The sequence below is a fragment of the Tribolium castaneum genome, chromosome 3 (assembly GCF_031307605.1).
Source record: "Tribolium castaneum strain GA2 chromosome 3, icTriCast1.1, whole genome shotgun sequence".
In the NCBI taxonomy this organism is placed as follows: domain Eukaryota; kingdom Metazoa; phylum Arthropoda; class Insecta; order Coleoptera; family Tenebrionidae; genus Tribolium; species Tribolium castaneum.
The window spans coordinates 20,927,321-20,953,623 of NC_087396.1; the positions used below are offsets into that span (position 1 = coordinate 20,927,321).

Genomic DNA, 26,303 nt, shown 5'->3' on the forward strand with positions numbered 1-26,303 from the left:
AGTGGATTTGTTTTGGTTATTTGAAGAGATTAACATGGACATTTTAAGGTAAGTCATAGAGTATCGAGGATAGTGAAATAATCACTAATCAGTTATTTCCATAATAAAATACATTTCAAATGTAAAAATTTATCTCAACTTCAGTCGATAAAATAGTGGTCGTCAAAGACCCCACCTTCAGCATTTAAAAATTAACAAGCTTTATTTTTTCGTTTAAAACCCTATCAACATGTGTAAAATCATGTTGTAGAAAATGCACTCCTTTCATGGACAACACCACCAACTCATTAACCCCATCCTCGATCAAGTCCACGTATTTCATACTGATGATAGGCGAAGCGAACATTTTTAACTCCTCCAAGCACCAGCCCTTGTCAGGGTCACGTTTATACAACATTATTTCCTAAAATTGGGGGATTTACCCACATTTTCACCCATAATTGACTATGTACCTCTGAACTATTTCCGACTAGGATTTCTTTTTCTCCGTCGAAATCAACATCAGCGACTTGGCAACAAGTCAAGACACACGTGTAGTCGTGTCGGGGCAAGGAGACGTAATTACTTAACCCGTAAACTAGAACGTTTCTACAAAAAATTACTACAAAAAAATTAAGAAAAACAATCAACTCACTGGAATAAAACTGGAGGCAAGATTGTGTTAACAACGACTAAATTTAAGCCACAATTTACCGGTTTTTCGGCTAGAGAGATTAATTTCTCGTCTGGATACAGCCGCAAATGTGAAATGTAATTATTCAGTTTGGTCGAGAAATTAAAACTGAGTTTGTTTGTTTTAACACAAACTTGAGTCAGTCGGACGTATCCACACTCACATGCCATTGCTGTGACTCGTCTGAAAATATCATTTAATGCACGAGAGCCCAAAAAAAATTAGCAATAGAAAAATTGAGTCAATTACTGGGAATAATTGTCGTTGTAGTAAATATCAATCCAGACCACAGGACTTGGTGTTTTGATAAATTCGGGAAAGCACTCCTTGTCCACCTCTTTATACAAGTGGTCGGTGGTATATTCCCGATAAATGTGGATCTGATTGTCGCTTCCTGATAACAAAAAGACAATTTCTTTGGTCGTAATTTGCTCATTTTCCCAAATTATGAGGTCCGTATGTGTGAGCTGATAAGGAGTGAAGCTCAGCTCAACGTTTAGGCAATTTTGAGCGATGTTGTCGATGTTAAAATCGTCGCTCTCCTCCCATTCTGAGTAAATGTTTAAGTAATATTCAAACGATGAATCCAACAAATTGCTGTTCTACAATTTTTTAAACAATTATTTGAGAAATTACGATCAAAAGCGACTACTTTAATTATTGTAATTCCTATAACGAACTCATTTTTCGTTGCTGATTTGTTGAAAGCGTCCACTGAAATAATTTCAGCACCGCCTGGAACCAAATGTGAGACAAACCATAGATTTTTACTCGTAGTTACTTGGGATATAAGTGAATGAGACTTCCTTTGTTGTGGGTATGAGACAGCCCCCTGATTCCTGGTACTCTATACAAAAAATATCGCGTTTGAGCGAAGCAACCAGGATTTTGTGGGGGCAATTAGCGGCCTCCAAATGCGTGATTGTGTAAATGTTGCCTTGGGACGGCAAGTGGAAGTAATGGCTTTCTTCCAGTTGATCCATTGAAAATTTTGGAAATTTTAAGGTTGGAGATAGGATGACAGCTGTCAAGATGGGATTTCAAAATACAATTTTAAAATGTTAAAAGCAAAAATTACGTGAAGTAATTGTAAATTTTGATAGATTGCTAATCTGTTATTCAAATAATGCGGCATGTTGGGGAAAAAATTGTAAATAATTAATAAAAAATCATTTAAATTTTAGTCGGTAAAGTAGTGCTCTTCTATTGTCAAACATTTTGGAGGTTATCGGGTAATTTCAAATGACCTTTCTCGAAATAACAAACAAAAAATATAAACACGCCGATAGTAAATCAGTTTGTTTCACTTAATTATGTCTCGAAGTTTCGCAAAAACTGTCAACGACGCTGTGAAACCCCTGTGCTGGTTAATCGGTCACTGGAAATCTATCAAAGCTGAGGGAATTTACCCCACAATTGAACCATTCACGTACTGCGATGAAATAGTTTTTGAAAGTATCGGCCAGCCCTTGCTAAACTACACCTCGAAAACCTGGCACCCAGAAAAGGGGAACCCCATGCACTTCGAGAGCGGATTTTTACGAATAAATCCGGGGACAAACAATGTCGCTTTCATGATTGCCCACAATTTTGGCGTGACTTCTTTGGAAGAAGGCGTCGTCACGGGCACAACACTCAAGTGTAAATCAACCCAAATCTCAAGAATGAGTTTTGCGAGGGATCCCCCGGTTTTAGCAATCGAGCGGGAATTTAAACTAGTGGAGAACGGCAATTTGGAAATCACTGTGTATATGGAAACGGCCAAAACGGCTCTAACCCAGCACTTGAAAGCCGTGTACGAAAAAATGTAAATATTGTAGGGAAAAAAATAAAACACACTTTAAAATTTCACATTTATTTATTTATTTAAATAGAGAGAAAAGTCGTAAAAAATGTACATTGAGATCGCGACGAAAAAACACCTAAATTTTATCTTACAAAATATCACACCTAACTTAGGTCAATTGCGTCCTATCTAATAACGGGATTTCGACTGCGCGTGAAATGCAAAGTTCGGAAGCACCTCAACGAGCAAAAATAACAATCAAGGGGAAGCATCATTGAGTTTGGGGACACGATCAAATCTTCGGTAATCCCCGAAACTAGGAAACTCCCCGGAACGCGAATAAATGACTCAAAACAAGCCTTTCCACACTCGCAGTATTTCGCACAATCTAAATATTTGACAAGTGTGTGGGGAATGGTATTTGAGGAGTAAAATAATTTGAGTTCGAGGACTCGCCTCCCGGCACACTCTTTGAGCGAAAACACCGGTAGGTGTGTCGGAGGTGCGATTTTTTCCGTACTGTTTGCCTCAAAATTATTGTTGAACAAATCCAAAAATTTGAACCGACACTGTTTTATGCTCCCTGGCAACACGGTCAAGTTGTTATTCGACGCGACCAAGTTACGCAAGTTTCGTAAATTACTGAGACAGTTTGGTAAAAATTTCAATTCGTTATTGTTAACATTTAAAGTGATTAGATTGTAGAGTTTGGCTAATTGGTCAGGGAGATATTTTAAATTGTTTGATTCCAAGTTGAGTAAAGTCAGAGATTTGGATAAGTTGCCTCCGAGCCAGGCCCACTGTCGTGGACTTGATTTATTCAAGCAGTTTTGTGATAAATTTACCTCGCTTAAGTGCAACTTGTTCAATTCTTCTGGGATAAATTCGATGCAATTTTGGCTCAAATCGAGAATTTTAAGTTTAGTTAACCGTAAAATTCCTATGTCTAAGCCACACCGCTTGATGCCATTGACGTAGAGAGACTCAAGCGTTCGGGGGAATCCCCGAGCTGGGTATTCGGCGCGACTTCGTATCACTAGTTTTTTGGGGGCGGTGTTTTTGGCAACTGGTGTCACAGACATGCTGGAACAGGTCAGTTCTTTCGGCGAGATTTTATTTTCGAGTACTCTCTTCAACAAGTGAAGAAAACTCTTCAATTGCAAAACATCGCACTGCACGAATAGGTCATGTGGGGGCATTTTGAACTGAATTGTGGCCTTTCCATCGTTTATGAAACGGGTCAATATTTGGCTTATGTTCCCCCGAACGCCGTACTTCGTGCCATTCTTGTTTTGATTTGTAAACAAAATAATGCAATAGTCTTCGGAATTCGGGTGTTTGCACAACGCCAACGTTGACTGAGCGTACTTTTGCTTGGATTTTATAGCCAAAGCCGGTAGTAAGCGATTCTCGACACGGACACTACACACAAGTTTCATTATATTGAGGTTTTTGATGATTTTCCGAGTAAACTAACAACACCTAACCTAATTTATTTTGCCGCCAGATGATTCGTGTCAACTGTCAACTGTCTGACATCCAGGGGTGCACTAAAATAATTTCTTAGTCAATAAAGATTTCAGATACTAAACCGTTAGGTTGCGTTTCAAATTTACATTTCAACCAGTAGCTAGATGACCCCAACTCGTTTTGAGTAATAAAATCGATAAAAAAGTGTTGGAATTGAAATTAATTTGGGAAAAATCAATTTGGAAAATGTATAAGCCGGCCCTGTGGCGCGGCGCGCAGGCGCAAATTGATCGCTTCGCTTACACAGCACTCCACGTTCATTCCAATTTGTTTTTTCTTTCACTCAAAAAAACGGATTTGCGCCGCATCTCGTGCCTGTGTTTCCCCCAATCGTCCAAATGAACCGATCTGTGGACCACCGTGTCGTTTAGAATGCCCCAGAGCCCGTGAATTGCATTTCTGGCATTGCCCCCCACCACTGGTCATTTTGACGTCGCAAGAAAATGGCTGGTGAGTGACGCTTCTGAATTTTTTTCGACCAAAAACACCAAAAAACCCCTCCAATTATTCCAGATCTCTTTGCAAAAGTCTCTTGTACTTATTGCGAGGAAGAAATCACGGGAATTCGGGTCCAATGCTGCGTTTGCCAGGACTTCGACATTTGCTTGCAGGTAAGTGTCACGTGACCGGGGCGGTGACGCGAAACGGCGCAAAATTTGAAAATTTTTTAGTGTTTTTCAACGGGGGCTGAAATCGGGACGCATAAAAACGATCATGCGTATAAATTTGTGGTAAGTTGCTGTTGCCACACCAGAAATCGTTTTTAAAATTAATTTGGTGTAGGAACACTGGTCGGTTAGTATTTTTGGGGGAAAGGGGAATTGGACTGGAGGTGAGGAATTGCAATTGTTGGATGCTGTGGAGTTGTATGGGTTTGGGAATTGGGAGTTGGTGAGCCAACATGTTGAAACACGGACCCCTGAAGGTATTTTTTTATGGGGGAATTCTGTGAAAATTAAGGAATTTTTTTTGTAGAAGTGAGAGATGAATATATTTCGCGTTATTTGGACGGTAATATTGGAAAAGCCACTTGGGCTGAATCGAGAGACCGTCAACCGATGTTGATTGATCATGTACCTGAAGATAATGGACCATTATCGCCTGCAGTGATTGCAAGGTTGCCACCTTTAGATATAACTCTAGAAGAAGCTCAATTGTTAGGGTATAAACCACATAGGGACGATTTTGAACGGGTATTACAATCAATAATTAATCATTTATATTAATTAATCAATTGCTTAATGTAGGAATATGATATGCCAGCTGAACAACTGGTTTCAACTTTACAATTAGACACAGCTGAAGACACCGAAGTCGAAGTAGCGCTAAAATTATCAATGGTTGATATGTACACTAGGAGATTAAGAGAAAGAGCGAAACGAAAACGAATCGTTCGCGACTACCAATTGGTTGCAAAATTTTTCTCAAACCAAAGAAAAGATTCAAATAAGAGACCTCTAACAAAAGAGCAAAGGTATCAATCTAGTTTTCTTGACAATGAAGGAAGTTTGTCAGTTACCATGGTGTTAAAATCTTTAGTTTACTTTCGTAACTATGGTGACGAAAAACTTCCTTCGTTCATCAAGCAACCCGTGACCAAAACTTATTTAATGTTTGTTCCAATTTAGAGAACTTAGGGAAAACATGAAAGTCTTTAGTCAGTTTTTAACATCAAACGAACATGAACAACTAATCAATAACCTTGAAAGAGAGAAAGAGTTACGTCACCGTTTATCCGAATTGTATAGATATAGAAGTTTAGGTTTAACAACACAAGAGGAAGTGATACATCAAGAACAACACATGGCGTATCAGAAACAACAACAAATGAAACAGAGCAAGTCTGTAAGTATCGCTTGATTGTGCTAAAATATTGCAAGATTTGATGTCACAGCCTTCTTCGTTCTTACGAACTATCAGTATACTGGGTGTTTCAGGTTGGTATTCGCACCCTTGTAACTTTTTTGAAAATAATAATTAATTAATTCCTATTTATAATATATATATTATAAACTTTTAACTAATTTACGTAAAAACACTGTTTTTTGACATTCCTCGTAGATTAAAACCGTATTTAAAACTAATTTGAATAACTAGCCATTTTTTGGCTCTTTAAATTGTTTTCATAGGTTTAAATCTGAAACACCCGGTACATTTTCAACCCTGTACGCTAAGGGGGCTGTGCTTGTTGTGGTTAAATAATAATTGTTGCGTGGATGCAGCGCGAATGTGTCATGTATTACTAATTCATACTTCGAATGCACAAAACTAACGTGATGCACGAATATATTGCTTCATTTCGTCATTTGTTCATACCATCATGGTTTGGTTTGTGTGCAGGCTAGACTCAAACGAAACAAATATGTAAACAGAAACAGATTGTATCAGTTTGCATTTCACTTAGGGCAGCAGTGGCTATCAAATATCAGTTCCGGAGGTGCAGTCAAAAAACGGGTAAGGTTTTTGTGCGTGTTACGATTTTGGCAAATTGTCGTTTTGTTTAAATTTTTAATAGAAAAAGCGAAGAAAACCAAAATTTATCCGAAAAAAAATTCACGTGGTCCGAAGAGCAAAACAACTCGAACTCGGATAATGTAAGACCGCCGTCACCTAATGCCTTACCGTTAGGATCCTTATTGTCCCAACATGAAATACAGGTAAAGTCGGTTTTCCCCGGGTTTATTTTTTATTGGAAATTTTCAGCTTTGCAAGACTTTAAATTTGCAACCCGTCCAATACACCACACTGAAATCGCTTATTATTCAGGTTAGTTGTTTGATTTGTTTGTTTGATTGGGTTTAATTGTTTTTTTTTAATAGGAAAATCTCTTGTCTCCGAATCGACACCGTACCGTTGAAATTGATAAAAATTCGTCTGAAGTTAGTGTTAAAGATGTTGTTACGCAATATCTTAGTCACAGTGGCTGGCTTCCAGGGGTTTCTGTTGTCTGATCTTTGATTATGTAAAATTGGAATTAATTTTTGTTTGTCACGATATTTTAGTTAGCTGGGTTAACACTGATGGGTTAGTGTCTTTTTTAGTGTAATCGACACTTAAAAATTGTTGTAGTGGCATAATTGTATGTTCCTTTATCATGTATTCGGAAGTAAAATTACCGTTGGGGGCGCCACTGAGCTAGGTCGAAAACAGTAACCATAAATGGCGGGAAAATGTTTATTCGGATATTTTGAGCGTTGTACGAATTTTGGGGCTTCACAATTATTACATTGCCTATGCGGAATGATTATTTCATCTTTGATGCAAGAAACTTATGTTGACAAATGAGAGATGACGAGGAAAACACGAATAACGAATGACTGTTTGGTTCACTTTCTTTATTGGAAAATTATTACAAAGACATTGAAAAGCCTACCTTTTGGCATAATTTACGTTTAAATGTATCAGCAGTTGTTAATCTTTATTGTAGTTTTGTAGATTTACCGCAGCATTTCATGATTTTTTCAGTGGAAAATTCTAACCTAAAATTCATAACACTTCACTAATTTATTGGTTTCTTGAGCCAAACTTTGTGTTCGCTGTGATCCATTACTTATAATCTTTAATTAGACAACTGTTTGATAACACTTTGTAATCAAAATTTAAATATTTTTCACTTTTTATCCACTTTCAAGTTCCAACAATAAACACTTTATACCACGAAAAACTACAGAACCAAAGTCAACGCTAGTATTTACCACCACGTACTTTTAAAGTAATTCTTTCTATTGTAAGTAATTAACACTATACACGCAAAATTGTTGAACAATTCATTAAATGTCAGTTAAATGTGGCATTACGAAAATTTCTTTACTGTTTTCGACATAGTTCAAAAGTCATCACCAGAGGGCTTCTAGTTAATTTTGTTTCCGAATTAGGGTGTTGAAAAATTATCAAAGTATTTATTTTTACTTCAAATCATGTTTACATAATTACAGTTAATGTAAGGGTACCATTATTTTAAGACTGTTTGTATATATTGTAGATTTTAGTGAAATTAAAGCAAATGACTGAGTCTGGTGTTTTTTTTACAAATTGAGGTAAGGAAAACTTGGAAATAACGGGCGATAGTATCGGAGTATTTTGCAATTGAAAATTCAAAAGTTTGATTTAGGCGCTGTGACATCTAGTGATTTAATTGTATTAATGTTGGTAATGAAACAATTGGCGGTGGGTCAAATTTAATGGTGGTCGCATTTTCCACAATTTAATTCGAAGAAAAGGTGTTAATGCGTGTATTTTGGACAAATATTTACAGAAAAATGTGAAAAGACTGAGTGTTTCGGTGTGGAGTGGTTAGTCTTGAGAAAAACGGCGGCTTCGGTGTTTTTCAAGTAAGTACAAAATTTGGTTAGTAATGGCTGTGGTAATGGTTAACTTCTAAGACAATTTTTTTTTCAATTTTTATCAAAGACATTATGAGTGAAACTAATATGGATTTAGTGAAAATGTGTGTCTTTTGGTCGTAATTTTTGGGTTCAATGACCCCAACGATGGCAAATTTCCTTAATACGAAATTCACAGCCGCCTAGATCGCAAAAATTATTAAAATTGGCTCACAAAAACGTTTAATGTAAAATTACGAAGTTAAATCGTAAAAAAACGGCGACGAAATGCTGTTAAACACTCGGACTCTTATTAAACTTTCGTAACAAATTCGAGTCCTTGGGGTAATATTTTGTAATATGTTATTGTTAAACATGTTTGTGGGGTTATAAATAACAACAAATAGTTCAATTTTTAAACTTTTTTTAGTGAATCCAGGCACAGATAAATTCATTTCGTGGGACTATAGTAGCTTAAATATTAACTACGGCAACTTATCGTCTAGTATATACAAAAAGTGACTAACGGAGAAACTTACAGGGTGTCTCAAAATTAACGAATTCCGAGTTCAAAGCGTTGTAGAGAATCCCTTCAGTAGTCCCAATGTAAAAACAAAATGAAGATTTGGGACTTCCCCGCAGAGACATTGGTTGAAACCCAGAATCTTAATTTTTTTTTCTATATTTGGACTATTGAAGCAATTCTCTACAAAGCTCTGAACTAAAATTCGCCAATTTTGAGACAGCCTGTTATCACGATAAAATCAAAAAATCTGGGTCAATTAAGTATGTAAAAATATTTTTTTTGAATAAAACATTGCATTAACAGGTCGATTTATATTAAATACTTATTACATTATAAGCTAAATCCTAACCAGTCTTAACGATTCACGCATTTGCACTGTAATAAACCGCAATTTCCATTAAAAAAATCATGATATGATACAACTGCAATTCTCGGCTCGCTCCCATCTTCAAGTGCAATTATATACAATAATTACAAGTAATTACAATTGGGTAATTTCCAAAAAATTAATAAATGAGACTGCTAAAAACCAATTATACATTAAATAAAAGAGCAAAAACATAAATAAAGCTTTGGTGGACTACTCTACATTCCTTTCAATCCACATTATCCTGGAAAATTAGGCGGACGTACCCCGGAGACCCCGCCAGGGGCGAAGCGCAAAAGGGGCACACGGCGTGAAACCCATTCGTACCATGCGGAATAGCCACATTTGCCCAGTACCTGCAATAAACGTACATTAACCCAATCAAAAAATAATAATAATAATAAACTCACTTGACGGTCTTTTCGGTGGCCATGTGCCCGCACGGGTTGAACGCGAACGTCGGGGGCCCCGAATCGACATAAAACGCCGGCTCGAGCCCCATAAAGACCTTCACAACCGGTCCCAACTAAAAAAATACGTCAGAAATTTCGCAACTAAATTGGAAAATCGGTTACTTCTAGGCAAATGGGGCACTTTCGGGCGCCCGAATCCTTGTCTTGGCCCCAATCGTGCAAGCCTTGGACGTGTCCGCAGTTGAGATAAACGTAAGGCTGTTGCAGGTTTTCGTTCGGTGTGACTTTTCGGGGAATGACTAAAGTGTTCAAGCCAACGGGGCACTGCGGGCGACCGGCGTTGATTTCGTCGATTTCGCGCTCCAGGTCGCGTTTGCTCTGAAAATTAGACGAAAAACAAATTGTTTTACCCGCCACTGAGCTGATTTTCTATTGTTATTGTGGCGGTTTTTACCGTGGCAACTGTTTGTTACCACAGTTACAGACATATTGCAGCGCATTTCTATGGCAACTTTAGGAACCCACCCACATGGGCGGCTCGTTTAGATATAAAAGGCAATTTATTTTATTTTTTTCAAAAATTAAACTTCAAAATACCTGCTTGTGATTTTTTGCAAAATAATTAAAAAACATTTTTTGTTAGACGATTAGGGATTCAAAACAAGTATCTTAGTGATGATTATTTAACTGGTCTATTACCGGCGATTTTGTGAGCCCCTCTGCCGACCTCCACAACAGCGTAGCCCCGCACAAATCGATCAAAGTCCCATCTTCCAAAATATTCGTCTCGTTTTCCACCACTTGGCCCTTCTGTTGGGCCGACCTTGACTCCCTCAACGAAAACACACCTCCACCAACAGACGTCTCCAACCAATAACTACACTTGGCATCTCCCCCACAAAACGTCCCTCTTGGATGCATAATTAACACACCATTCGTGGTCAAACCGTCGATTTCGCGCCCGTTTTCCTGCCATTTCGTTGCTTTCTCCTGCAAAAAAAAAAACATCACACTATTTTTTTCCATTTAATCATTGTTAAAATACCCCGAGAAATATGTTTTTGGAGGTGTCAAAACCGGCGGCGTATATCCTCGCAATTTTCGGATTCTTCCTATCGCATAAAATCCGACACGCAAATCGCGATATCGTGCTTTGCATCACCTTGGTTTCGCCAGTCTTGTCCCCGGGGACGGTGTCCATGACCACGAAGTCGATGGGGGCTTCCGACGAACGACCGATCTAAAGAAAAAAATTGGCAACACTCTAAAATGCAAAAAACGCTCAATTACTTGAAACATGTCGGTGTCATCGTCGGGGGTGTATTCCACTATGACGGCATGGTTGCGTGAAAGTGTGTAGGATATCGAGTGCTGGTTTGCGTCCAGGATGGCCTGAGACGAATGGGGCGTTTTGACGACATAGTGTTTCGATCTCTTGACTCCGTTCGCTGTTGGTCGTTTGTACAATACGAATTTGCTACGTCGTCTGCCTCGGTCGCCCTGAGGTAGAAAACCGTTGTATCTAAAGACAGAAAGAATGTCAAGGTGAAAAAAAATCACTCCGAAAGTAAATGAATCAAAGGGAAATATTTATAAGCGTGCAGATGAGCCAAAATAAGCAGGTTAGGTGCGTGGAATGAGGAAACCTACAAGTGTGTAAACATTTTACTCAAAATATTTAACAATCCGGGCTGAAATTTATTTTCAAAAGCGCTTCAAACATTTTAGAATTATTCTACGAAAAATACCAAAATCCACATTTTTTTCGTCTAGTGGCAAAAGTATGTAAAATATTGCAAAAAATGCTAAACAATATATTTGCAAAACGGAATTATATTAAGTTTTAATTTAAAAGTCAAGATTGCCAAATTAAAACCGAATTAAAATCAAAGTAATGTTTTCTCAGTAAATTAATAAATAAATTGGAAAGTGCGAGATAAAAATAATTTCGTGTATTATTTTATTTTATGAATTAGAAAGTTTAAACAAAGCACTGATTAATTACACTAAATGACAATTTTAAACTTTTTTAATAACTGCAATAAATTTACCTCGTTTGGGTTTATTTTATCGAGGTAAGAAAAGAAGAGCCAAAACTTTCTATTACGTATAACTAATTAATCGTTCAGATAGATGTTTCGTAGACAAAAATCAAACTGTATGTAGGAAAAAGAAAACGAAAAAAAAATATATAAGGGAAATTATAAAAAATATGGAAAAACTAAAAACTATTAATACTTTTTTTCACTATTTTACTATGTATTTCAAATAAAAATAATCAATAAGATGCGATATAAAATCTTAAATGTGTAAAGAGGTGAAACAATTTTTTTTCTATTTTAAGTAGGTTCTCGTATTAAATAATGAAAATAAATCAGATATAAGATTAGACCACCATTCAGAGTACAAAAAAATCACGTAACTGAAATTAATCAAATTTTATTACAAATCCTATTCTGTCTCATCATAATCATAATTTGGTAATAAATTTAATTAAACTCAGGATGCTTGCTTTTTTTCACTTTTATTCAAGTAAAATAATAAAAATGTTTCAAAAAACAAAACAATTAATGATCTAAACAAAAACTGTTTTGCACTGTAGCAGCTTATTACTTAAAAGGCTAACTACTAGAAAATAGCATTTATTTACTTATTTTTAACAAAAGTAGAAGCGGGACAACGAAAATGAAAAAAATGGTTTTTTAATTTTATTCTTAGCTGCCAAACAAATGTAACAATGAACCCGTACAGTGAACTTGTGGTTTAGCAATTATTTTACAATGTGTTTCAACAAAAATTCTACTGCGGATAAGATAATAACTTGGAATGAGTATTGCAGACAAAACGGAAGGGACGTCTCGCGTTTTTACCACACAAGGCCAACACACTTTTTTCAACACAAAACCGCAAGAAAGTGGTTCACGGTGACAGGCAAATGATCACGTCCACACTCATGTATTTGTATAATTAAAAAGGAAGGAAAAACGCACGGTTTCTCTAAATAAGCGCTGATTAAACGTGTTACTGGAACCATACTGCACTTAATCGAATGTTTAGAGGTGAATATAGGCAATTGCAGAACCCCTATAAATGTCACACGAGACTTTTCTTTCTAATCGGATCATCAAATCGAAACCTTACACTTACCCTAAAATGACTAGTTCTCCATATTTGACGAGTTGTTTTGGTTTCTCTGAGTTGGCACTCTCTTGTTCTTCTAATATTGGAGACTCGGTGCCATCCGATCTATAAAAAAACACATTGTTTGAGCAAGAAAGTTGGCTACTTTCGTGATTATAATTATGTTCACCAACAGGTCAAGGAAGAAGCTTGACAATAAATAAATTCCCACGTACAAAGTGTGCACGCAGGGGTGCCATTCGTGTGCAACTTTGACCCGTTTTATTAATAATTCGTCCGGAACATCCTCCCCATATCGACCGCTTTCTTCCAATAAGATATGCGATATGTCTTCGCCGAATGATTGATGCCGGATTTAAGGCCGCATCAATACAACTAGAGTTGAAAGTTGAGTCCGACGAAACGAAAAAACCGTAATTAACACCGATTCCGACGTAATTATAGGAATTTTCGCCGGTTTTATTGCCGTTGCATGCTTGGAACTATGGTAACTCCCCGACTTGTTTCAAGTAAATTCCGATCCGTTTTCTTGAGTGGTACGAGGTGGTAGCTGACGCAGTGGCGTAGCTGAGTCAAAAAACAGGCGATTTTTGCTAGTTTTTCAATCGGAGATTCGGTCCCATAGTTTTGCAAGAGCGTAACTCAGGTTTTCATTTCGTTTGATTTGTTTCGTTTCTGATTGATAGCCGAGTAACCTCATGGCGCAAGAACTTGGAAGTGTTTTTTTTGTTCAAATGTAAAAATTATTCTCTCCGACATTAAATCAAATAATTCTGAGACGACAAGAACCAACTTGCTGCAGACTTGTCTCGGAGCCGTAGACAGAGGAACAAGTTTTTAATTAATCGACCGAAACTTCACCTGTCAATGACCAACCTCAAAAAAAAATTCGTAGCCTATCCCCACACAGTACGATTTTTTTCAAGTTTTGTGTGTGTTTTCGAAGGAGATAGTCGGTTATCGACCCTTCCCGATGTTAATAGACCGTAAATAGGACGCGACTCCTCACATAAATACACGTATAAAATCCCCGACTGACCAGGATCACGTCTTACATAAGACGCTCTATTAAAAGCAGCAACAGCAACGATCTGGAACCGAAGAGATATTTCCTGAAAGCAGGCATCGACTTTTATTTTCATTTTCTAACTGTGCATTCTGAATGCTGAAACCGTTTCCTGCTCCGACTTTAGTTTACAAAGAGATGCAAACACCTGCATCTGATATCAAATCAACAACAATGCGTACGTATTTATTTGGACAAGAGAATTATTTTTTCGGGTTGAGTGAACCGGTAATTACCCCACGGACGATGCGTGGTCGACAAACTAATGGACCGTTGTCTAAACTTGGTAGAAATATATTCATTCCACTGACCCTTTAATTACAAACGGACCGGAGAAAATGTATTATTAACGCAGGAATGTCGGCCACGTTCGTCGCATATTTTCCGGGGAAAATCCGCAGTTTTCGATTTTCCGCCCACTGATCATTTAGTTTACTTGATTGGCTAATCACCTGTCAAGTGGAAAAAGGTCGCAAGTTTCCTGGCTTCTCACATTTCACCTGCTCCCAAATTGTTCCAATTAATTACAAAAAACCAAAAAAAATCAAAACGGTGATAATTTGCTTCATTCCAACTTGACGATAAAATGGAATTTTATCCATGTTTACGTCATGACATGACATGACAAACATTGGCATTTTTTTGACGCTTATAATTCGGAAGTAAAATTACCGTTGGAGGCGCCACTGAGCTAGGTCGAAAACAGTAACCATAAATGGCGGGAAAAATAAAATTAATGTTTATTCGGATATTTTGAGCGTTGTACGAATTTTGGGGCTTCACAATTATTAAATTGCCTATGCGGAATGATTATTGCATCTTTGATGCAAGAAACTTATGTTGACAAATGAGAGATGACGAGGAAAACACGAATAACGAATGACTGTTTGGTTCACTTTCTTTATTGGAAAATTATTACAAAGACATTGAAAAGCCTACCTTTTGGCATAATTTACGTTTAAATGTATCAGCAGTTGTTAATCTTTATTGTAGTTTTGTAGATTTACCGCAGCATTTCATGATTTTTTCATTGGAAAATTCTAACCTAAAATTCATAGCACTTCACTAATTTATTGGTATCTTGAGCCAAACTTTGTGTTCGCTGTGATCCATTACTTATAATCTTTAATTAGACAACTGTTTGATAACACTTTGTAATCAAAATTTAAATATTTTTCACTTTTTATCCACTTTCAAGTTCCAACAATAAACACTTTATACCACGAAAAACTACAGAACCAAAGTCAACGCTAGTATTTACCACCACGTACTTTTAAAGTAATCCTTTCTGTTGTAAGTAATTAACACTATACACGCAAAATTGTTGAACAATTCATTAAATGTCAGTTAAATGTGGCATTACGAAAATTTCTTTACTGTTTTCGACATAGTTCAAAAGTCATCACCAGAGGGCGTCTAGTTAATTTTATTTCCGAATTGTCAATCAAAATAAATAACTCGTAATCCAATCAAAATTTTTTAAATTCAGTTTGTCCTTTATCACCTGAGAGATTATTCCACTCTTTTGAATCTCACTGTATTTTAAAAAAAAAATTATAGTATACATTTTCAACTAATTTCTAAGACGAGCATGTTCCAAGTTAATTCTTATTCTTGAATAACGTGTTAATATTTTACAGACATTCTTGAAGCGCTCTAAATACGGTTTTATCGAAAGCAGACTTGTAAACGATATGATAATTAAATTATTAACAAATTATAATTAAATACTCATTGGAATGTGTTTACTGGGTGAAGGTCACGAAATATACGTTGACAAGAATTATATTTTACCCAAACAAGTGAATCTATAATCTGTTATAGTGAAGATACCTAAACAAAAAACTTTGTTGTTGCATTTTTAGGAAAATTTCGAAGGCTTTTCTGTATCTTTGAAAAAAATCCATTTCCCTTCTAATTAGCGAGAAACAGAGACATAGTTGTCGAAATGATAAACAAGCTTTTGTCCTCTCTCCGACATTAATGGAATTACACACACACTTGTCGAAGAACGGTCGTTTCTGGTACCCATTGTTTAAAAAAATAAAGCGTGTTGCAATAACTTAGCCGCTAACAAGAGAACTTGCGTTTGTTTTTATTAAAATAATAAACATTACGACATTGTATAAGCTTGGTATACGCGGTGTTACAGTTTCTAATTTGCATTCGATGAGAAACGTTACTTCAATTATAATCTCGTTGAGTGCATGGTTGCGGGTCGTTTTGTTGACCCGAGGAAACAACTCCGAATCATGATTTGAAAAACCTTTCACCCGTCGAGGCACAAATTCGAAGGTTTATTACTAACCTCTTTCGTTAATGACCATAACACCGATAAAGGAAATTAACCAAATGAAAAAACGCAAAACTTATTTGGCAATTATCCAAAAATCGATTGCTCATTAATGGAACACGGAAAATCCACTTTTACATTTTTACGTACGTAAGTCGGACAATAGCGCGGCCAACGGTTTATAACAACGAAAGAACGAAGAGGAAAAGGTTGTACTGCCCGGGGCCCCGTATTACGTGCGGCATATGTTCAAAAAATCGAGTAGCTGTGTGTAAAATAATCGAAAAAAATGAAAATTGTTGTGGCGGGTAAACATTTTCGAAATTATTGGATGAATTATTTATTTGTGACCGTTTTTATTCAAATTTGTTCCGTTTCCTTGAATCGTAATAACACAATAAAGCAACAACAAAAAAAGACGACGCAGCGCGTTATCGTGCCAAAAATAAAGATATAAAACCTTCATCATTGTTTTGATCATTATCGCGTGCAATGCTCTCGCCCGATGATAGAAATTACCTTTGGACGTCATTGACTAATTGGCGCTTGAAACGGTTATTAAACAAAGAATTTGAAAAATTCCTCCAATTTCGGTCGCGAAAGTGAGTCAAGATTAATAAACTGTATTAAAATATTTATGCGAATTTGTTCACGTAGCGAGCCTGTCGTAACTAATGACATGCATTTTTAACGTGTATTTTCATCGGGGACTAGGGACAAAACGGGTTAGAAACTAGGGGAAAAGTTCATCTGGACACGCTCTCCAAGCACACCACACACACACAACACTTGGAATAAATACTTGATGAATATCGAATCGGACAGATATTTCAAGCAACACATGCTACCAGCACTGCAAAGACTAACACAACTAGGGTTTTTCGCGTTCAATATTGACGATAAGCAATGTTGGCGAAAAAAATATTTGTTCTAGTCTTGATAATTTTGAGGACGACCGGAACAATCGACGTTTCGTTGCTTTTATCCGAGTCATTCTCTGACGCAAATTTCCATAAAAGATCGATTTAACAAAGAGAAAAATGGTGGTGCGTGCCCGCATTACTCAAGTGAATAAAAAGTATAATCCAACCGTTGGTCAATGCCTAAAAAAATAAACAAGAAACGACGGCTTTTACCAATTCAAATGGCCAGGAGCGAAACAAAGTTCAAGTAGCAGGTTAATTATTCCACATTTTTAACCCGTATCTGCAATTACAGGCGGCGCAATCTCAACATTTAAAGTTATTCAAGAAACAAAAAACTGAAATATTTTTTTATATTTTTATTTGAACACCCTGTCATATCCCTAGGTTGGTATAGTTGCTAAAAAATGCACTGACGTATGTGTAACTATGGTAACAAAAATTGAAACGTCAGAGTAAAGTCAGTGGAGTTTTTTTATCATTGCTGTACATCTCCTGAAAGTTATTTTGACACCAGAAAAAGTTTCTCGCTATTAAAAAGGAGAAACGAAAGTCAATTTTAATGTATACTTTGGTCATATTTTGCCGAAAGTTAAAATTTCCTAGAGCAAAAAAAATTGGCATTGTCTGCTCGTGATTCCTTTCCCCATCACTCACAGATAATGAACAACTTTTTTTTACTTGTATAATAAACTATTTTTTTTATTTTATAATTCTCTTTCAAATTTCTATATATAGTATTGTTGCTGAAGGTCTCAGAAAGTAAGATCTTTTTGTAGAAAAATAAATCAGTCGATACAAATATTTAAACTGAGATAAAAACTGACCTGTGAGGTAATGATTCAATTTAGGAACAACCAATTGTTTATTACTTTTCTTAAAAATTCAATTTCAAATTTTGCATTCACGCATTTATTTATAAGCGAACTGATTACGTTCGGAAAAATCTTAATTTCTCACTTATCAAAAAACTCAGAACTCAGTATTTTCGACCATAGTTGGAAATTATTTGCCGTGTTGGAAGGAAATTTCGCACAATAAGTGAGTTTTTGAACTCAAAATAAAGTAATTCTTGACGTAATTATATAAATGTTTGGGTTAAAATGCAAAAAAAAAATTTGCTTGTGGACTTTGCATTAGTTCTCAGTTCCACTACTCTACAATTTGTAAGAGTGACTGGTATTTTTCTGTTGTGATTCATTCAGTTTCTTGCAATTTGTGACCAACTACCTCTAGAATTAATCTTTGGTTTTCAGTCCTTAATCTTCGACTTGGAATATTTATTATCTTGCGAAACAGATAAGCACTTCCTCTTGTAAAACTCAAACAAAATATCGTCAAACGAGGTTAAAAACTTGCTCAATTTTGTATGAAAATCTCAATTACTCACGCTAATAAGCACGTGCATCATTAATAGCTATTTGTAATGTATAATTCATGAAAAACATGCTACGACTACACCAATGAGATCACTGATAAATGGTAATTAGAAATGTACAGTCGTGACCGAGAATTTTGGCCAGGCCGGCAACTAATGGCCAAAACTTCCTAGCGGTACTGTACCCACATGTGACCCAAAATTGTCTAATTTTTCGATCACGTCTTAAGGCACACCGTTAGGAAAAGTGGACTTTCGTCCCTTGTTATTGTCAACAACACGTGTGAACGCCCCTTTAGCCAGCGATAAAAAATCGCCGATCGTTGACATTTCCAGTGACAATCAGGCGTCGCGATGGCCCTTTGTCGTCATAATAATCGCACAAAATCAATAATGAAGCGATTAAATCGTGATGAAGTCCCCTCGTGGTGCCAGTACCCACCTTTTCACCATTTCTGAAGCCGTCTTAAACAGTTTGGCTGCGATTGTCGTATTCGAAACGCATAAAAATATCAATCACTGGTGTCGTTGCTTCACTAAAAACATCACTAGAGCCGCCGATTCGTGCATGTTTATCACTGGTGGCACACGCATTCACTAGGCACGGCCGTCTTCGTTGCACTGGCGGACGCTTTCACGGAGGTTTCGCACCGTTTGCGATGAAAGCACGACTTCCAAGGGGAAAAACACGCACGGTGATGCTTTTCCACGGACACTCTCCGCACTTTTACCGATAACAATGGCGCGGTGGATGGATGTCGATCGTGGGGGACGTCGACGGTGGGATGTAAACATTGGGCGAGTGCTGACATCTGCTGGGACCGGAAGTGAAAAAGCGAAATGACAGACGACAGTGGCGGGGTGCACGATTTTGGCGAATTTTTGAATGTCTTTATTGACGATTCATCGACCAAATCTATTATCACCTTGTCAGCGTAAATGCGAAATGGCCTAATGCAAAAAAGGCGGTGGGAAATTGCAATGGTCAGGGCCGGCTTTCAGGAGTACCAACGCTACCAACATGGTGTCGGAATACATTTTCTCTTTGTAATTTTACTGAACTAATAAATTAATAAATAAATTAAATTAATCAGACTTTAGGGTGTAACAATAGACATTATAAAAATTTGGAAGATTTAGATCAAGATCAAGAAAAACTTGTTACCAGTGAAAACTATTTTATTTCACTTTAAAGTGACAAAAAAACATCGCGGCTAGACATAATTTTAATCTACAGGGGTGCCAAAGAAAGTCTTTCTTTGGCATCTTTTTTTTAATAATATGCTCCAAGGAGCGATAATTTAGTACTAAAAAGAAACACTCTGTAGAGTTATTATTTACCGAGAATGACGAGAATTTATTACGATAATGAAGTTTACAAATCGAGCCGTATCCGAGCTTTTTTCGCGTATACTCACAGATTTAACTAAGATAAAAGCAAAAATGAACAAAATTGCTTCTGAAATGTGGTATTTTTCCCTATTTTTAATATTTCTATCGGGTTAAAGCATTTTTCGTCTATAGAATTTCTCTAAATTTTGCAAAACAAGGCCAACAAATATCAAATTCACGTTTGAAATACGATATTGTTTTAAACGATCGGTTTCAAAAGAAAATATAAATAAATGTAAAGGCCCTGATAAGGTTTTTGCTAAAGTGTTAATTGGCACTATTTACTCACCCTGAAAATTAAAATTGTGCATGTTCATTTTTTGGCTGCTGGTAATTTTATTATTTGAAAAAAATATTGGGGCCTTTTTTTCAAAATTCTGAAAAATTTAGCTGACTAATCATAGGCAAGGCCAAAGTGGTGAAATTCTCACATTACCTATTCAAAAATTAAGTCTTAGGCAGTTCATAGTCAACCATTCTTATCACATCGTTATCAATATCAATGTCACAAGAAGAAAGTAATACAAGAAAAACAAACAACAAAAAACATGGCAAACTTACAACTTCATTTTCTTAATTAGCATGTTATTATCCCCAGAGTCACTAAAACACCACTCAATTTCGCAATACACTTTAACTAAAACTTCAGTGGAAACTTCCTTCGGTTCCATTTTTCTCTCGTCCATTTTCCGGCCGTAAAGTCACCACTAAATATCAGAAGACAAGTCACGACAACCACCGAATCGCGCAGAATATTATAGGAAAGAGTGGAAAGATCCATTCTTGTCATGACTTTGCGTCGACAAGTCAAAACAAAGACGAGCACAACATTTTCGCAGATTTTGCTCTGTGGAGGCGAAATCTGGCAGGTTTTGTGGCACTTCCGACTAAGCGATTGGTTCGAGGATGAATCAGCGCCCAACATCCACCAATCTGACTGGTTTCAACTTGTTCAAAATACGCCAGTGGTGCGGCCTAGATCTGGGCGGAGATGATGCAATTTGAGGCTGGAGGGGCGCAGAAGTGCAAAAATTTTTTCACCCCCCTCGTCAAAAAAAAATCACATAAAAGAATTTTTTTGAATCGTAAATTTAAAATCGAAACAACGTCCGGTTCAGTTTCTTTCATGTTGGGTCAGATTTATTTATTTTTATTATTTTTACCCAAATTATTCAAATGCCATTTTTTTGGAACTGTCAAAGTGACACTGACAATTTTTGAGCTAATTCAGTGATTTTTTTGATTTTTTTTTGCTGAATTTTTGCGACATTATTGCGTTTTTTAGCAAAAAATGAGCCAATTATTATTAACAAAGGACAGAAGCGGCAAATTAAACCAAGTTCATAACTTGAAAACGTTCGAAATAAATAAAGAATTTCAAATTTGAATTTTTAAACCAGTTTTAGTGAATTTGTGGCACCAAACGTCACCACTAATGTTGGCAGCTTTGGCGCAAAGTTCCCGCCAATTTACTTCCGTGTAACAACAACGCTTTATTCGCCACAAAATCGGTGTTTTATACGAAAATGGAAGGTTTCGATGATCCAGGAGTGTTTTACAGTGATAATTTCACGGTTGAGGACAACCAAAGCGACCCCCAAATCAATTTACAAGGTGTTAAGAAAAAGTTCAAGGAGTTCATCCGACAATACCACACCGACAATTTCAGCTACAAATACAGGTCTGTTTCCAATTTATTGCCAAAAATCACTGAAACCCCCTTATAGGGACACCCTGAAGCGCAATTACAACCTGCGCCAATATTACCTGGAAGTCAACATTGAAGATGTTGGCGCTTTTGACGAGACGTTGGCCGACAAACTATACAAACACCCGTCGGAACACTTGGTTATATTTGAGGAAGCGGCCAAGGAAGTGGCCGACGAACTCACAGCCCCACGTCCCGAAGGAGAGGAAGCAGTTGAAGACATACAAATTATGCTGTCTTCAGACGCCACTCCGACAAACTTAAGGAACATGAAAGTAGGGTTTTTTCGGGGGTTTACCGCTTTACAATCGCATGATTTCAGTCGGACGTTGTCTCAAAACTAGTGAAAATCCCAGGGATTGTGGTCAGTGCGTCAGGGATTAAAGCCAAAGCTACGAAAATCGCAATCCAGTGCCGTTCGTGCCAGAACGTAATCCCCAATTTACCTGTGAAGCCCGGGATGGAAGGCTATGTTATGCCACGCAAATGCAACACGTGAGTTAACAAAAATTCAAAAATTGTTAATCGTAAAAATAGGGAGCAAGCAGGCCAGGCCAAGTGCCCCTTGGACCCCTACTTCATAATCCCTGACAAATGCCACTGCGTCGATTTCCAAATCCTCAAATTGCAAGAACTACCAGACGGAATCCCTCAAGGGGAAATCCCCCGACACCTCACCCTCTACTGCGACCGCTACTTGTGCGAGAAAGTGGTCCCCGGGAACCGAATCTTCGTCTTGGGGATTTACTCGATCAAGAAAATCGCAAAAGTGGGCCGGGTAATCCCCCAAATATTTTTTTACATTTTTTTAGGACAGTCGTTTTGTAGCGTGATGACCGTGAGCGCGGCACAACGGGCGTCCGAGCCCCGTATATTCGCGTCGTGGGGGTGCAACTCGACACTGAAGGTGTCGGTGGTTCCCCGACTTCTGTCGTGACCGCCGAAGAAGAAAACATGTTTCGGCGAATGGCCGATTCGCCCAATATTTACGAACGAATCGCCAATAGCATCGCACCGTCGATTTTCGGAGCTCTTGATATTAAGAAAGCCATAGCTTGTCTTTTATTCGGGGGTTCCCGCAAACGTCTGCCTGATGGTTTGACACGACGTGGCGATATTAATATTTTATTATTGGGGGATCCCGGAACTGCCAAGTCGCAATTATTGAAGTTTGTGGAACGGGTGGCCCCCATTGGAGTGTACACTTCTGGCAAAGGGAGCTCCGCTGCTGGGTTAACGGCGTCGGTAATGCGGGAACCTTCCTCCAGGAATTTTGTCATGGAAGGAGGTGCGATGGTTTTGGCCGATGGTGGAGTTGTGTGTATTGATGAGTTTGATAAAATGAGGGAGGACGATCGAGTTGCCATTCACGAAGCAATGGAACAGCAAACGATTTCGATCGCGAAAGCGGGGATTACCACAACTTTGAATTCGCGTTGTTCCGTTCTAGCGGCCGCTAATAGCATTTTCGGGCGTTGGGATGAGACAAAAGTGATTTTTCCAAACTGATTTTACACAATTTACTTAATTTGGGTTTCAGGGAGAGGAAAATATTGATTTTATGCCGACGATTCTCTCACGTTTTGATATGATTTTCATTGTGAAGGATGAACACGACCAACAGCGCGATATGGTAACAAAAAAAAATAACTTATTTCGTTTCTTATTAAATGCTTTTAGACTTTAGCCCGGCATATCATGGGCGTGCACATGAACGCGGGCGAAGTCAACCAACCCAGGGACGGTGAACTTTCGCTCGAATTCATCAAAAAATACATCAGATATTGCAGGACGTGAGTAGAAATAACCAAATTCTGGAAAATTATCATAAATAACTAAACACTGAGGGCACCCACTCTATTCCAAGCAAAAAAAACGTTCTTTGACGACATTTAAAAAACTAAACGTTTTTTTAAATATGAACAAAACTGTTGTGGTACAATATAGAAATGGCCCAATGTCATCCAGTATCTATATTAAGCTTGGTACAAAATCTGTTCCGTTGGCCGATGAAGTAAAGTTTTTAGGCTTATACATCGATAAAGCTTTAAAATTTAACGCACATAGTAATTATGTATGTCGCAAACTAGCCAAATATTCATACATTATTCGTAACTTGCGCACTAGTGTAAGTATAGATACTTTAAAAATGTTTTATTTTGCGTATGTACACTCTACTCTCTCGTATGGATTAATATTTTGGGGCTCTTCTACCAGTTCAAAAGAAGCCTTTGTGTTGCAAAAAAGAATCATACGATGCATGCTTTTCAAAAAACCACATGAGAGTCGTAAGCCCTTTTTTAAATCACTTGGAATTCTACCTCTAACATCAATGTATATCTACAGTCTCGCAGTATTTGTGAAAGAGAATGAGCATCTCTTTGAAAAAAATAAAGACAAATATTATGTAAGTTTCAATAAAGTTACAAGGTTCTGCAAAGACATCCGAATTCCAGAACATAACTCCTCTTTTTTTAAAAATGGTGTTTATTATAAGTCTGTTCAGATTTTCAGAAATTTGCCGCAGGACATTCGTTTGCTAAATTCGCTGACACAATTTAAATCTAAGTTAAAATCATATTTATTAGAGCATTGTTATTATAAACTTGATGATTTTGTTAACTAACAAAGTTAACATGCTCGATATGACGGTGCCGATATCTCGGAAGAGATCAATAGCTGTACGAATTATTATTATTATTATTATTATTTTTATTTTCAGCCGTTGTGGCCCCCGTTTGAACGCCGAAGCCGGCGACAAGCTCAAGCGCCGCTACGTCATGATGCGTTCCGGTGCCCACCAGCACGAGAAAGAGGTCGACAAACGCAACAGCATCCCTATTACGGTCCGTCAACTCGAGGCAGTAATTCGTATTGCGGAAAGTTTAGCCAAAATGCAACTCCTTCCATTCGCTACTGAAACCCACATCAATGAAGCTTTACGCCTGTTTCAAGTCTCAACACTGGACGCTGCCATGAGTGGTGGCTTAGCTGGTCGGTATTACAGTTAACTGTAATTTAACCAAGTACTATAATAATTTGCCAGGTGGTGAAGGGTTCACGACTGAAGAAGAGCACGAAATGTTGATCCGCATCGAAAAACAGCTAAAACGCCGGTTTGCTATCGGTACTCAAGTCTCCCACCAGACCATCATTCAGGACTTCACCCAACAGCAGTACCCTGAACAAGCCATAAACAAAGTCATCTATACGATGATCAGGCGTGGACAATTACAGCACAGGATGCAACGAAAAATGTTGTATCGTATCAGTTAATTTATTGTTGTCTTTGTAACAATACTAATTCTACCAACCGTCGATCCGGTGTTTGAATGGATACTCGGGATGTTTCTCCACTCCTTTGAAAAACAAGAAGTCGAAAATTCGCCCATTCTCCCCCCGATCCAGTCCATTCAACTGTTCCATATCCTCCCGACTCAACTCAAAATCGAACACGTCAATGTTTGACTTGAGTCGCTCCGAATTACCACTTTTCGGTATCACAATAATATCCTGCTGGATCAAGTGCCGCAGCAAGACCTGGCCTGGGGTTTTATTGTACTTTTGTGCCAGTTGGTCCACGAGCGGGTGGCCCAAAATATCGGGAAAGTCGTGAATCCTGCAAGTCGGTAAGTCAGAAAACTAGACGATTTTCATGCTTACGAGTAATTGTATTTCGAATTGAAATGGTTGTTGGCGCCGGGGCTTCCCAGGGGCGCGTACGCCGTCACTGCGATCCCCAATTTGCGGCAAAGCGCCCGCAGTTCGTTTTGTTGCAAGTAAGCGTGCAGTTCGATTTGTAAAACGGAAGGTTTGATCCGCGCAGCGGTGTAAATTCGTTCGATTTGTTCGCCACTGAAGTTTGATAAACCGATCGCTTTGATTAAGCCTTGATCGACTTGTTGTTCCATCGCCTTGAATTTTTTGTTAATTGTTCAATTTTTACGGCAGATTTTTACCTGCCAGGTTGCGATTAAATCACTGTCGTAGTCGAGACTAAACGAACCGTCTTCGTTCGTCAAAGGTGTGAAGTTTGTCTCGTTTAAGTGGAAGCTGAAGGGCATGTGGATTAGGTACAAGTCCACGTAATTTGTTTGTAGTTTTTTGAGGGACATTTGTAAGAAACGGGCGACGTCACAAGCCCGGTTTGCACAATTTGGTAACTAAAAATTAAATAATGATTCGAAAAAAAAATTACCCAAATTTACTTTAGTCGTTATGAATAGATCCTCTCGCTTGCCTTTGCCCTGACTAAACCACTGTTTTAGTACTTTTCCGATCGTTTCCTCCGTATTATAATTAAAAGCAGTGTCTGTAATTAACAAATTATGAAAAATCGAGCAAATAAATTACTTACCAATGTGTCTATAGCCAGCGTCCAAGGCGGCCCATAAAGCCTTTTCCATCTCCTCTGGCTGGGCCCTCCACGTGCCCAGACCCACCATGGGCATTTCTAGAAGCCCATTAACGTGTGACAATTTTACGTATTTCATAGTTCGCCGTTTCGTTTACTACTGAAGTTTGTAATTAGGTTGAGACGCTATTTTCATGCGAACTTGACACTATTTTTAGATTGTCAAATTTTCACTTGTTTGTATTTTATGGCGCGATTGAGAGGGTTAGAAACTTATCGATTTTCAAGGGATGGTTTGTGGTTGCTTCTAGGTCGAGTGGTGGCAACGTAAACCAATATTTTAAGCAGTCAAAATTGGTGTTTGTTTGGTAAACTACAGGGTAATTTTCCTGTAAAAATATAAAGTCTTGTTGACTTTTTATGGCAGATTA

At 37.7% G+C, this 26,303-nt stretch overlaps 7 protein-coding genes across 11 annotated transcripts; 3 read left to right on the forward strand and 4 right to left on the reverse strand.

The window, feature by feature from the left end:
- Window positions 1–113: 113 nt before the first annotated feature.
- On the reverse strand, window positions 114–1,884 carry LOC663718 (KICSTOR complex protein kaptin). The gene is made up of 7 exons (XM_969752.4): window positions 1,752–1,884; window positions 1,455–1,697; window positions 1,326–1,408; window positions 923–1,275; window positions 635–856; window positions 453–588; window positions 114–403 (listed from the first exon to the last, which is right to left on the reverse strand). The coding sequence occupies exons 2-7, from the start codon at window positions 1,654–1,656 to the stop codon at window positions 185–187; spliced, it is 1,215 nt and encodes a 404-aa protein (XP_974845.1). The 5' UTR covers window positions 1,657–1,697; window positions 1,752–1,884; the 3' UTR covers window positions 114–184.
- A 102-nt stretch (window positions 1,885–1,986) lies between these two features.
- On the forward strand, window positions 1,987–2,524 carry LOC663705 (peroxynitrite isomerase THAP4). Its single transcript, XM_969740.4, has one exon. It carries the CDS (start codon window positions 1,987–1,989, stop codon window positions 2,482–2,484), a length of 498 nt encoding a protein of 165 aa, XP_974833.1. The 3' UTR covers window positions 2,485–2,524.
- Window positions 2,513–4,188, reverse strand: Lrr47 (Leucine-rich repeat 47). Its single transcript, XM_015981366.2, has 2 exons — window positions 4,076–4,188; window positions 2,513–4,009 (listed from the first exon to the last, which is right to left on the reverse strand). Exon 2 carries the CDS (start codon window positions 3,896–3,898, stop codon window positions 2,645–2,647), a length of 1,254 nt encoding a protein of 417 aa, XP_015836852.1. The 5' UTR covers window positions 3,899–4,009; window positions 4,076–4,188; the 3' UTR covers window positions 2,513–2,644.
- A 35-nt stretch (window positions 4,189–4,223) lies between these two features.
- Window positions 4,224–7,136, forward strand: Ada2b (transcriptional Adaptor 2b). Of its 3 annotated transcripts, none has more exons than XR_511541.3 (11): window positions 4,224–4,439; window positions 4,503–4,600; window positions 4,661–4,720; window positions 4,773–4,914; window positions 4,965–5,182; window positions 5,237–5,463; window positions 5,618–5,834; window positions 6,330–6,443; window positions 6,505–6,646; window positions 6,693–6,755; window positions 6,809–7,136. XR_511541.3 is itself a non-coding variant. In XM_008197240.3 (11 exons), the coding sequence occupies exons 1-11, from the start codon at window positions 4,433–4,435 to the stop codon at window positions 6,938–6,940; spliced, it is 1,356 nt and encodes a 451-aa protein (XP_008195462.1). In that variant the 5' UTR covers window positions 4,228–4,432; the 3' UTR covers window positions 6,941–7,136. The 3 variants fall into 3 exon arrangements, 1 of the variants encoding a protein (XP_008195462.1); XR_511542.3 differs by having other exon boundaries at window positions 4,225–4,439; window positions 6,399–6,443; XM_008197240.3 differs by having other exon boundaries at window positions 4,228–4,439; window positions 6,394–6,443.
- A 1,037-nt stretch (window positions 7,137–8,173) lies between these two features.
- Mcm5 (Minichromosome maintenance 5) lies at window positions 8,174–24,836 on the forward strand. Its single transcript, XM_015981363.2, has 10 exons — window positions 8,174–8,320; window positions 21,211–21,491; window positions 21,538–21,793; window positions 21,841–22,013; window positions 22,056–22,296; window positions 22,347–23,009; window positions 23,059–23,151; window positions 23,199–23,311; window positions 24,241–24,512; window positions 24,565–24,836. Exons 2-10 carry the CDS (start codon window positions 21,337–21,339, stop codon window positions 24,792–24,794), a joined length of 2,196 nt encoding a protein of 731 aa, XP_015836849.2. The 5' UTR covers window positions 8,174–8,320; window positions 21,211–21,336; the 3' UTR covers window positions 24,795–24,836.
- Window positions 8,719–20,807, reverse strand: Pli (Pellino). 3 transcript variants are annotated; one of them, XM_064355406.1, is made up of 8 exons: window positions 20,372–20,807; window positions 12,765–12,863; window positions 10,908–11,139; window positions 10,663–10,857; window positions 10,317–10,607; window positions 9,780–9,995; window positions 9,615–9,730; window positions 8,719–9,560 (listed from the first exon to the last, which is right to left on the reverse strand). In XM_064355406.1, exons 1-8 carry the CDS (start codon window positions 20,494–20,496, stop codon window positions 9,434–9,436), a joined length of 1,401 nt encoding a protein of 466 aa, XP_064211476.1. In that variant the 5' UTR covers window positions 20,497–20,807; the 3' UTR covers window positions 8,719–9,433. The 3 variants fall into 3 exon arrangements, with proteins under 3 accessions (XP_064211476.1, XP_967308.1, XP_008195460.1); XM_962215.5 differs by lacking the exon at window positions 20,372–20,807 and adding an exon at window positions 18,861–19,241; XM_008197238.3 differs by lacking the exon at window positions 20,372–20,807 and adding an exon at window positions 16,920–17,002.
- LOC663656 (aldo-keto reductase family 1 member A1-B) lies at window positions 24,777–26,214 on the reverse strand. Its single transcript, XM_008197236.3, has 5 exons — window positions 25,876–26,214; window positions 25,727–25,830; window positions 25,478–25,681; window positions 25,182–25,432; window positions 24,777–25,137 (listed from the first exon to the last, which is right to left on the reverse strand). Exons 1-5 carry the CDS (start codon window positions 26,009–26,011, stop codon window positions 24,825–24,827), a joined length of 1,008 nt encoding a protein of 335 aa, XP_008195458.1. The 5' UTR covers window positions 26,012–26,214; the 3' UTR covers window positions 24,777–24,824.
- Between the last annotated feature and the right edge of the window lie 89 nt (window positions 26,215–26,303).

Bases quoted from the DNA above. Each gene is read 5' to 3' on its own strand.
- Mcm5 (XM_015981363.2), top strand. From the start codon at position 21,337: ATGGAAGGTTTCGATGATCCAGGAGTGTTTTACAGTGATAATTTCACG. The intron at 22,014-22,055 runs GTGAGTTAACAA...TCGTAAAAATAG, and splicing joins ATGCCACGCAAATGCAACAC to GGAGCAAGCAGGCCAGGCCA. The intron at 22,297-22,346 runs GTAATCCCCCAA...GTCGTTTTGTAG, and splicing joins AAATCGCAAAAGTGGGCCGG to CGTGATGACCGTGAGCGCGG.
- LOC663718 (XM_969752.4), bottom strand. From the start codon at position 1,656: ATGGATCAACTGGAAGAAAGCCATTACTTCCACTTGCCGTCCCAAGGC. The intron at 1,409-1,454 runs GTAACTACGAGT...ATTTGGTTCCAG, and splicing joins CTCATTCACTTATATCCCAA to GCGGTGCTGAAATTATTTCA. The intron at 1,276-1,325 runs GTAGTCGCTTTT...AAAAAATTGTAG, and splicing joins TAGGAATTACAATAATTAAA to AACAGCAATTTGTTGGATTC.
- Pli (XM_064355406.1), bottom strand. From the start codon at position 20,496: ATGGACGAGAGAAAAATGGAACCGAAGGAAGTTTCCACTGAAGTTTTA. The intron at 11,140-12,764 runs GTAAGTGTAAGG...TTCTGTCTTTAG, and splicing joins GGAGAACTAGTCATTTTAGG to ATACAACGGTTTTCTACCTC. The intron at 10,858-10,907 runs GTAATTGAGCGT...TTTTTTCTTTAG, and splicing joins ATGACACCGACATGTTTCAA to ATCGGTCGTTCGTCGGAAGC.
- Ada2b (XM_008197240.3), top strand. The intron at 5,835-6,393 runs GTAAGTATCGCT...CATTTCACTTAG, and splicing joins AAATGAAACAGAGCAAGTCT to GGCAGCAGTGGCTATCAAAT. The intron at 6,444-6,504 runs GTAAGGTTTTTG...AATTTTTAATAG, and splicing joins GAGGTGCAGTCAAAAAACGG to AAAAAGCGAAGAAAACCAAA.
- LOC663656 (XM_008197236.3), bottom strand. From the start codon at position 26,011: ATGAAATACGTAAAATTGTCACACGTTAATGGGCTTCTAGAAATGCCC. The intron at 25,682-25,726 runs GTAAATTTGGGT...TTTAATTTTTAG, and splicing joins ATCTATTCATAACGACTAAA to TTACCAAATTGTGCAAACCG. The intron at 25,138-25,181 runs GTAAGCATGAAA...ACCGACTTGCAG, and splicing joins AATTCGAAATACAATTACTC to GATTCACGACTTTCCCGATA.
- LOC663705 (XM_969740.4), top strand. From the start codon at position 1,987: ATGTCTCGAAGTTTCGCAAAAACTGTCAACGACGCTGTGAAACCCCTG.
- Lrr47 (XM_015981366.2), bottom strand. From the start codon at position 3,898: ATGAAACTTGTGTGTAGTGTCCGTGTCGAGAATCGCTTACTACCGGCT.